The 10,857-nt window shown below is 37.1% G+C and overlaps 2 protein-coding genes across 3 annotated transcripts; both read right to left on the reverse strand.

Moving 5' to 3' along the window:
• Window positions 1-1,065: 1,065 nt before the first annotated feature.
• Window positions 1,066-2,849, reverse strand: LOC113299511. Its single transcript, XM_026548530.1, has one exon. The coding sequence runs from the start codon at window positions 2,669-2,671 to the stop codon at window positions 1,631-1,633; it is 1,041 nt and encodes a 346-aa protein (XP_026404315.1). The 5' UTR covers window positions 2,672-2,849; the 3' UTR covers window positions 1,066-1,630.
• A 131-nt stretch (window positions 2,850-2,980) lies between these two features.
• Window positions 2,981-7,660, reverse strand: LOC113299510 (probable protein phosphatase 2C 14). 2 transcript variants are annotated; one of them, XM_026548529.1, is made up of 6 exons: window positions 7,212-7,660; window positions 6,937-7,107; window positions 5,830-6,000; window positions 5,552-5,731; window positions 4,119-4,371; window positions 2,981-3,240 (listed from the first exon to the last, which is right to left on the reverse strand). In XM_026548529.1, exons 1-6 carry the CDS (start codon window positions 7,566-7,568, stop codon window positions 3,179-3,181), a joined length of 1,194 nt encoding a protein of 397 aa, XP_026404314.1. In that variant the 5' UTR covers window positions 7,569-7,660; the 3' UTR covers window positions 2,981-3,178. The 2 variants fall into 2 exon arrangements, with proteins under 2 accessions (XP_026404314.1, XP_026404313.1); XM_026548528.1 differs by lacking the exon at window positions 2,981-3,240 and having other exon boundaries at window positions 3,863-4,371.
• Between the last annotated feature and the right edge of the window lie 3,197 nt (window positions 7,661-10,857).

A 10,857-nucleotide genomic window follows, 5' to 3' on the forward strand; every position in this document is an offset into this window, starting at 1 on the left:
CTGCAGATGATTGATCTCAAAAGCTTCAGAAGAAGGCTTGAAACCAGAGATTAAGTTCAATGATGCAGCTCACATAACAAATAGTACCTCCACTATAAGAATGAATAAAAAAGAATGTTGGAAATTTAGGGTATGGAATCGAAAATCGATGGATTGAAGTCACGTAATCGCTTTTCTTAAAACGTTATTTGCTCCCACTCGCTAAGAGTTTGTTGCAGGATTGAATGCAAACCGTTTCTCAGGATACAATCAAGCCTTTGCGTGATCGGCGATCAACAACAATCGACGAATCACCCTTGAACTCTTATTGGTATTTTACTACTCGTTATAGAAGAGGGAGAATAAGTTAGAATCAGTGTGTTTTCAAGTTTTATTTGAACTACCTTTTATAGATTTCAAAGAGAAAAGACATGTCTCTTCAAAACCTATACGAGGAAGCATCAACAGACTCATTATGGACATGTCTCTTAGATACATGATATCCAATCGGTACTTGTGGACATGTCTCTTCAAGTCAAAAACTAAAGCCGTCCATAACTAACTTATGCCTCCCGTGATTCAAACAAAATAGTTGCATACTTCCTTTCCTTCATCTGGTTACATTAATAACCAAACATATATTTAATCTAATTTATTTGGATAGTAATCAGATATCCAACAATCCCCCACTAGATTAAATATACAAGTCCAACGAGTAATGTGATGATTTTATGCATACACAAAGGTGTCACTAAAATTAAACTTTTACTTAGTGTAAACGTTTCAAAGTTATGTCGAAGTTGATGGTGGCCTTCGTTTTAAACCTCTACTCCCGTGTGACACAACCGGAAACACCACACACATAGAATCATCGCTACCTTTAATGAGTTCGATTTTCGCTTAGCACTATTATGGTCTTGTGCTTGCCTTGTTTCATGAGCAATCCCAACAGAACCTCACTCTTATGAGAATTCGATTTGTTTATCTTATATGGAATTCGATACTGTGTGCATATCGAATCCTGTATTTCTTGTATTGTATACGGCTAGTTGGGGATGAAGTTAGATGATCCTTGATCGATAAGCATAAAGAAAAAAAGAATATTTCATGTGCATTAATTGAAATAAACATACAAACAAGGTGTTATAATTAGTGCTCTCATCACATATCTAACAAACCCTCGCCTCCCTTCAGCCACCTCGTCATACCTCGTCATACCTCATCATCATCTCTCTCTATTCATTTCTGCCGATTTGGAATTCACATGGGTCAGAACAATACAAAATAGATTTATAAGCCTTAAACCCAAACAAAAATCAGGTTTTAGGGGTAAAAAAACTTGATCTCTTCTTACAGATGGATGGAATTATTGAAACAATCATACATATATTTTGATTTGATTATCCCAATTTGTGCTGCCCAATCATACCAGTTTACTAAAACAATACCAGCTGTCAAGGTGGTTGTTTTAACCACCAACCTTTCCTCCACACTCTTTGTGGGCCCCACTACACACACATGATATCCACCACCCTCGTCTTTTCATCTTCACCACAAGCACAAGCCCTCTCTTCCGTGGCCATGGACAAATTGAACTTTAAACACTAACCCATTTGCAGGCTTTCATTGTGAATTGACGACGATCATGCTGTTATTCAACTTTCCAAGCATAAAGAAACAAAGAATAACCCGATGAACTGTTTTGGTTGTTATCGATATTGGTATCGTATCGATGAGGGTCTTTGACTGAAACGGAACGCCCCGGTGTTTGCATTGAAAGTGGCGTTGTTGTAGACGAAGAAGATGATATTAAAGGCGGAGATGATGTAATTGCTGATGATGGTATGGAAGTTGGTTTGAATATGAATAATGCATGTCTTAAACCAGGACTAAATAACCAATCATGAACATCCCAATATACTTCTACTCTGACTTTACTAATAGATAATGATTCATTACCTCGGAATTTCCATTGCAGATGTTTGACATGAATTGCTAATTTCCCATCTATTTTTATCTCCATTTCTGGTTCAAATCCACCGCTACCACCATTAGACGACGAAGAAGAAGTGCTGTTATCACTGCTATTACTATTGCTGCTACCGCTGCAGCTATTGTTGTTGTTGTTGCACTCGATAGAAATCTCATGCACTCGACCTTTCTGATGAAATCTAGTTCTGGTAGAGAATTTTTTCTTGCCAAAAATATGTTCTTTTTTCGAGACTAGTATTGGTTCAATCAATGCTGGTCTTGAACTTGTCTTTCTATAAGCATCTTTCTTTCTATCACCAAGAACTAATACAGCTTCGTTATCCCAAACAACCGCGACATAATAATCTGATTGTGGTTCAGTTTCTCCATTGAATTTAGCAGTTCTAAGATCCCAATAGATTGAAACGCTTTTACCTTCGACTTGAAATCGACTGGAACCGTGTTTTTTCCAAAAATACCATGGTTTAAGCTCAACTTTACAATTGTATTGAGTCTCACCATCATTTGGTCCTTCAATGGAAACTGATAAACCATGGAGTAATAAATTCTTGCACCACGAAACTGTAATCAGACGACATTGGCCTGCTACTTTAGTTTGATATACTGACATGAAAACACTTTGACCTGATCTTGTTATGGTGGCTGAATCCTTATCATTCGATGAAAAACAAGCAGGTATACCAATCGGTTCTTGCATCATGTGTTTATGAATAATCTGCTATATGGGTATCGATAAAATGAATTGATGAAAAAATGAATACAAATTGAGAACCGGAGAAATGGAATTTAAAATGAATTTGATGAACTAGAAAATATACATATAGAGTTCTCCGTATGTATGAACACAGAGAGAGAGAGGGAGAAAGGGACAGAGAGACCCATACACAAGATCCACTCACAGATGCTGCCAGAAAAGAGTTTCTCTTGACAGCAATATGGGTCAAAAAAAGATACAATAAAAAGAAAAATTCTTCAATTTACAAACTGGCAATTACAAGGCAAAAGGAGTAAGATTAAGAACTAAGAAATAAACTTTTTATATTCCATCTTTTCTAATACATAAATCTAGATTTTCTTTTTCATTCTTATGTTTTCTTTTTACCGCCATTTTTTTAACTTTTCAATTTCATGTTAAGAAATGAGACGAAAATAATCTGTGGGTCTGGTCTGGTCTTTTCTTGCATGCAGTGAACGAAGCACCAGAGATTCACCTTGGACAATTAGACTTCCACATGAGACTACGTGCACCAGCTTTTGCGTATCGCGGATCTGTTGTTAAAAGGAAGTGAAAGAAACAGTTTTTTACACAATTTTGAGAAGAAAAAAAAATTAGAATTTCAAAGACAGGACAACTTTAGCATGTGTGAGTGGGAAAAGTAATCAATTCATGTTAACAAATACAAACATAGGTTTGGTGTCTTCCTGTATAGGTTTAGTCAATAATTGTAATCTAAGACTAGCTGTTGAGACATGAGGTAAGGTGGACAGAGAGTAAGGAGGATCTATGGTTGGCACTTATGATAAGGTCAAAATTATCAAGTCTTCTTCTACTCTGGTTGTTGTTGTTAAGGAGAGGATGAACTTAGTTATGATTAATAAGAAAGACAGTATTACTGATTCTATTTTCATCTTCAACTTATTATTTATACAGCTAGCTAGTATTGTTCTTGATAGGCTACCTAATAACATAATAATGTGGAATTTCCACATGAAGACAGTTCATCATTCTTCATTGCACAAAAGTTATGAATAAATCAGTTAAAAAAAAACACGGTATGTGATTCGATGAAACATATCCGACAGAACGGGTAACAAACTAACAATTTTGGTGAGTACCAAGGAGGAAAAGAGAAGAAAGCATTCTAATTTCTTATATATCTAGGTAGTTGGAGAACAAAAGAATTAGCGTGTCTTCACGTCATTCATAACTTTACAAGTAATGCACAAGTTGATCATTTATGGATGCTTTGTTTGTTCATCAAAGAGTTTCATATGTACAAGGCACATTCAGCGATTAAAGTAGCAGAAGACAGTGGATGGTAGTCAATCATGTCATCTGTTGCATCTAAAGTGACTCAAGTCGATGATCATAACCGTGATGTCATCTAAACTACCCCTAGTAAGAGCAAGGTTTACAAGTTCCTTACAAGCAGATAGTAGTCCCCCACGAGGGGTGGTACATCTCTTCTTACAGCCTCCATTTTTAACTTGTTTCGGGGATGGAGTCTTAATAATCTGTTGCTTGACCACCGATATTCTCCTTGTTTTCGGAAGAGGACTAATATTCTCATGCCCAGGCTGACCCTCTTCTTCTTGTTTCAGAAAATCACATTTCGATCCTAGCTTATTTGGTACAAAGTAGACACGTTTCACAATATCAATGGCTTCTTGATTGTCAACCTATCCATGGAAAAACAAAAGAGACAAATTAAGATTTCTGATCAACTGACAAAATATGATAATACCAAGTTTACCTACTAAAGATAAATACAATACAAACAACCAAAGATTATAGCCAGTATAACTCACATATTACAATTGTATAAAGAGAGCGTATAGGACACAAATAAACGTGATCCATAAAAGACTACAGCTAATCACTCACTCAATAGTCTCTTAGATGGAATAGTTGCCAGATATTATTTGACTACACAGTAGAGAATGATAGAGAAAAGCTAAGATACATGATAGGGTCAGTGGGGTTGGGGGCAACCTAAAGGTGTCCTGAAAAGGGACACTTATGCTGGTCTCGTCCCCCGCCATAAAATTTGTTCCATTTGACCCGATTTCATGTTCATGGTAAATTTAAATAAAAACATGTAAATCAAATATTGGACCATTGGTTGACATGCACTTAACTGGATGCTGCTGGCTGTCACAACTCTAAAAGGTCATAAATATGGTCCCAATTCCCAACTTAAGAATAAGAAAATTAAACAAAAGCATGTATAGAAGCCAAACATGGACCACTACATTAGACCGTGATAACGGATAGGGGGAAAAGTCGAAAATAACATCACCACCAGCATCATATTATCCTTGACTAGTTTATTGTTTTTTTTTGAACCAGCTGGATGTAACCAGCAGTTACCAAAACCAAAAACCACATGGATGCCTAAAAGGAAGATTGTAAAGAATAACAGAAAAGGGGGGAAATGAAAAACAGTAAAAGGAATAAGCAGAACAAAAAGAACTTTCATAAATGGCTTAAAAAAGATGAGCTTCCTAGATTCACGTAGGAGTTGAACAATTTTCGGAAAGAATAAATTTTCTCTTCAACACATGCATTTTGAGTGTGCACACACACAAAGGGATCCTCTCTACACAATGTTTGAGGTTCTATGTATAACTACTTCAGCCTAATTAAAACCGAAAATGATTTCTCTACCGGGGACAAAATCCCGTGAAAAATACCGGCAGAAACAGATCATGTGGAACCCATGGTGGGTAATGCCCACCCTCCTGCTAATCCCTGTTGGGGGGCCCATGGGGCTGTTTCTACCGGGATTTTCCACGGTAGAAATCTTGTGTCAATGTAGCATCGCTCAATTAAAACAAGGAAGAGCTATACTCTACTAACCTTTTCCCAGAGTCCATCTGAGGCTAAGACAAGGAATTCCATGTCTGGAGTCAAAGGCAAGACTTTTGTATCAGGTTCAGCCACTACCCATTCCTTCAGATGGACATCTCCAATACTTCTTGAAACAGAAAGGATACCATGAACCCTCCAACCACCTCTGTGAATCTCCACATATCCTCCCTATAGCATACATTCAAAGGCAAGAAGTGTAAAAAAGCTTTTCTAACCCTTTAACCTTCAATGTAAACATTATTGAGTTTGGGTAAACCATACACTACCTTGCTTTCTATTCTGTTCCGCTCATCTTCTCGTCGAGCTGTGTGGTCCATCGTGAGAGCTTCAGCCACACCACCTCTACACAGAACAGCCCTGCAGTCCCCCAAGTTTGAGACAGTAATGTCCTCCTCCTCAATAAGGCAAGTGACACAGCAAGAACCACTGCTTAAACCCTGTATTATACCTTGCTCACATCAAGAACTTCCTCAACAAATATAAGATTAATAAACTGAAGGGACACTACAATCAAAATTTAGTGGATCCATTTGCATATAACTCGAACTAAAATTCAGACAAGACAAAAAGGAGTCCACGAGCTCCAGAAAACATTCTTATATGGATAGAAATTTGCATTATGAAACTAGATATGAACATCTAGTTATCAATTAACATCAAGGTGTCTAAGTATTCAAGGAAGAACAAATTTATGTAAACATCAATCACAATAGAGCATTGCTTATAATAAGTTCACATAGACATCAATTTTTGTATCAAGAATCTATACCTACAAATGCCATAACCCAGAGTGAACCACACATGTAAATACATTAAACCAACAAATGGATGGCACCTCGATTGCTGTAAACTGAAAACAACCAGAGAAAACGTTCTTATATGGATAGAAATTCGCATTGTGAAACTAGAAATGAACATCTAGTTATCAATTAACATCAAGGTGTCTAAGCATTCTATGATGAACTAATTTATGTAAACATCAATCACAACAATGATTTTCTTATAATAAGTTCACATAGATATCAATTTTTGTATCAAGAATCTATACCTACAAATGCCATAGTGAACCACGCATGTAAATACATTAAACCAACAAATGGATGGCGCCCCGATTGCTGTAAACTGAAAACAACCCCAATATACACCCCTGCCAATAAGGACAACTTTTGGGGCCTGGAGAGCCTGAACTAGTTACTTCAATTGATAATTCCAAATTTCAACATACAAAAACTCCCCCACAGCGACTAAAACACGATGTTAAAAATGAGACTATGCCAAAACCGGGAACGCTGGATACTCTAATTTACATGATATACAAGAAGATACTAGTTGATATCAAGAACTATAGGTATGCCCTTTGCAAGTAATCAAACCTGTTTCAAGAATTCTTGATCCGTTTTCAGATATCCAGCTTTAATAGCTTCCTTCTTTCCTGAATCTCCTTCTGAATTCTCCATCATTTCCATTATATTCTTGTGTAAATTCTCTGCAACAAAGTCTGACGCTTTTCTACCACCATGCCCATCATAAACCCCAAAAAAACCCTAAATTTACCCAAAACAAAAACCCATAATCAATAATCCTTCTTTTCAAGAAAATTATAAATGAAATAGCTGAAATTGAAAATCCTTTACATAAACACATTTACCTTCTTAGGGTTTCCATTAAAACCCAGAGCAATCATATGAGAATCTTCCATGTTCTTCTTCTTTCCTTTAATAGAAAAAACCCCAACTCCTGGTTCAATATACTCAACAATCCTATTTTCTACCTTATTATCATTGTTAAAATCCCTAATTCTAACCTTGTCTACCTGAATTTCCTTCAAAACTGAAGGTATTTGTATCTTTGGTGGTCTTTTTCTCTTCAAGGATATACCTCCACTACTCAGATTAGGTTCAGTGGTGCTCTTCTTGGTATCTGCAGACAACAAGATTTCATTTTTAGGGCAAAAAAGTTGAAAGGGATTATTATTCTCGTCCATTGTTGAAACTATACTCGGCATTGCTTCGCCGAAAGAGAGAAGAGAGAAAGAAAGTTACAACGGCTATAAAAATGGAGTCTTAGAGAAAGAGATTTGCAAGGCGAAAGATTAGGGTTTTGGGTCAAAAGGTTTGAACTTTGGATCGAGTTTTTCGTGGGAAGAAAAAAGAAGAATTTTACCAACGGTCTTAGATTAGATTCGGATATCTTTTAATGAGCCGGTCTAGAAATTTTGACGGCGAAGATTTTGTCATTTCATTCTTGAGATGACTAATCGTTTTTCTTTGACTAGGGGTGTCATTGGACTCGAGGGCACCCGATCAATTACCCGAAACCGGATCATTGGGCTTCAGACTTGGGCTTTTTGATAAAGTACCCCTGTTTTTTACATTACACTAAAAAAATGCCCCCATTTTTTAGAAATTTGTTAAAGTACCCTTACATTGACCGTTTTATTCAAAAAACGGTAAACGGCAGTTAGCAGCCGTTAACGCTTAGGTGGCAGCGTCAAAAAGTCTAAAAAGCCCTTCGGACTGAGTAGAGCTGAATCAACAGATTCATTCTCTTCTAACCCTTGATTGTATCCATCCCTGCATCAATTCCTAACATACATCTAATTCACAGTTCAACTCTGTGAACTTCTTCTCGTTTCAACAGCAGAACCCATCAATTGTATATGTCTCTGTTTCGATTTGTTTCAATCCAGGTTCAAATCTGATTACAACTCCACCATGAGACAAGATTCAAGGTCATTGAGCCACACTCCACTTATGCAATAACAGACCACATGACAGTACCACCAACACCTTGTATTCCTTCATCAGCACCAGTTGCACCCATTTCTGCCAAATACAAATCCCATAGTCCCATTGCCAAAGAAATATCGCTGCCAAAACTGCACCCAATCTCCCCTTCCTTGCTTGCCTGAACTGCTGTGAATCACCTTCCTTCGACAGCTAACCAACGACTGCAACATCAGTTCATACTGACATCTCTGCCGTATTCTTTCATACTTCAGTTATCTCTCAAAACCCATTGAAAACTTTCCACAAAATCAATCACCACAGCTCGTCCAACTGAACTTCTCTCTGCCCTTTCGTCAAACAGCTGTTGTGCACAGTTTGATGTTATTGTTCTGCACCTAGGAATCACTTACTGTGGCTCTTCAATTCCTGCAACAAATTCAAATCTGGTGCAAACCCATAATTGTTAATCATTCATACACAGATTTAGCATAACTCATTTCTTATCTGAGTGTGGTCCTAACATACATCTAAGATCATTATCTAGCTTCAATCATCCCCAGTTTCAGTTCCCTGCAACCACCAACAATTCAACTACAAGACCAGCAGCTCAACCTCCATTTGCAGCAATATAACATTTATGGTCACAACCAACAACTTATTCAACCTAGACCCACTCTTTAATTCATAACCAGCTTCTGAATCTTTCTAACATCAGCTCCATCTCAACTCCGGCTAGAGTTCAATACCACCACTGCAGATCTAATTTCTTCTCAAAACGAAATCAAACAAATACCCATTATATTTGGTGTTTTTCCAAAAGTTGTTGTAATAGTGGTAAAAAGGTTCTTTTCAGACTTGTGAAGAAAACAATTTTTAGATTTAAATTAAACTAGACAATTAAATAAAGTTGTTCAAAGTTATAGAGAAAAACACCAAGACTCTGGATTCCACCATTGTCCCATTAAATGATAAATTCTATTCAATATTCATGCAATTTTTTCCTTTTCAAGTGATTCTAATATTTTGCCTATAATAAATTTTTGAAGTAATAATTGTAATCACAGAGTATGAAACATCAAAAGTTTTAAAAAACCCAGCATGCTTCATCAAAATAATTCACAACTACTCAATAAAAATCAATTTATCTATTTCAATTCCATGCAAATAATCATATAAAAAATATTGCAAATAAATAATAAAAATAGAATTATACCAATTAATCTGGGACAATGGCTTCCTCCGTTGCCTCGGCTAATGGGTTTAGCTCCTCATCCCAAAAACACACTCACAAGATAAATTCATGGCTAAAATAGGTGTTTTTATTGATGTATATAAGATGAAACAGGAATTAGCAACGCTGTAGAAGTGTTACAGCGTCACTGTTACAAAGGGGTAAGTGCTGAATATAATCGATAGAAGTAAACTGCTGTAGAACAACGACACTTGGGTATTGATATTAATACTGTTGAAGAACGACGGACTCTGCGAGTCTGTTTTTCGTGTTCTTCAGGATCTTCAATGGCAGCAGCAGCAGCAATATCTCCTGTAACTTCTTCTTCTCGTCTATCCTGAACTCTAAACTCTCTCCTAAGGGTTTCTAACCCTTCTACGATGAAAACACAGCTATTTATAGCTATCCAACTCCCTAGAAACTCGATCAAATCCGAGAATAATCTCATTACTCTTCTCGGGCAGTTTGGAGAAAAATCACTTTCCTGTTGATTCACGTGGTTCTGTTGGCTATTCTCTCGTATCCAAACTATTCTCTGACTTGAACAAGACTAGGTATGTCTTTATCCAGCGTAAAACTCTCCCAAAATTCTTCACAAAATCTTTGAAAATAAACAGAAAGAATACGTATCCCTGTTGAACTTTGATTCACTTCTCCCGGACATTCTAGCCCAATATGTTCGACCCAAACGCACACACAAACCCTGTTTTGCTCTAGTAAGTCCAGCCCAATCGAATTCCACAATTGAATCTCTTTAAAACTGCCCAAAGATTCTCACACAAAAATTGCTCGTCGTTGCTGCCAGTTTCCCGCCAAAAATTGTATTTGAATTATGTAGATGACCTCCCCTTATCCATTTCGAGAGTCCCTTTAGTACATGCCCTGAAATGGGGTTCCCCTTATCCAACTTAGGGGTGCCTTTAGCAATTCTTCTAGGATGTTTTTCGCACTTTTTCGGGGTTCCTCCGGGGTATTTCTGGGGTGTCTCCAACATACTTCTGGGGTGCTTCTGGTAGTTCCTCTCGGAGTGTAAATACCACTTTTCGAGCCCATTTCGCCGCAAAAGCTTATTTCTCCAAAAACACCTACAAAAGCGCAAAATAACCAAATAAGTACAAAAACGAGCACTAACAATACATGTAAATGAGAACAAATAGACACATAAATGTGTCTATCAAATACCCCCAAACTTATTATTTGCTAGTCCCGAGCAAATCAAAACTACAAAATAAAATCCTAACTCACTGTCGCAGGCATCGTCGGTTGCATTTAGCGTATGCAATAAGCCTTTAAACCCCTAGGTGGCCCTAGTGGCCGAGTTATAGTCTCGGGAG

Source organism: Papaver somniferum, chromosome 7, assembly GCF_003573695.1.
Source record: "Papaver somniferum cultivar HN1 chromosome 7, ASM357369v1, whole genome shotgun sequence".
In the NCBI taxonomy this organism is placed as follows: Eukaryota; Viridiplantae; Streptophyta; class Magnoliopsida; order Ranunculales; family Papaveraceae; genus Papaver; species Papaver somniferum.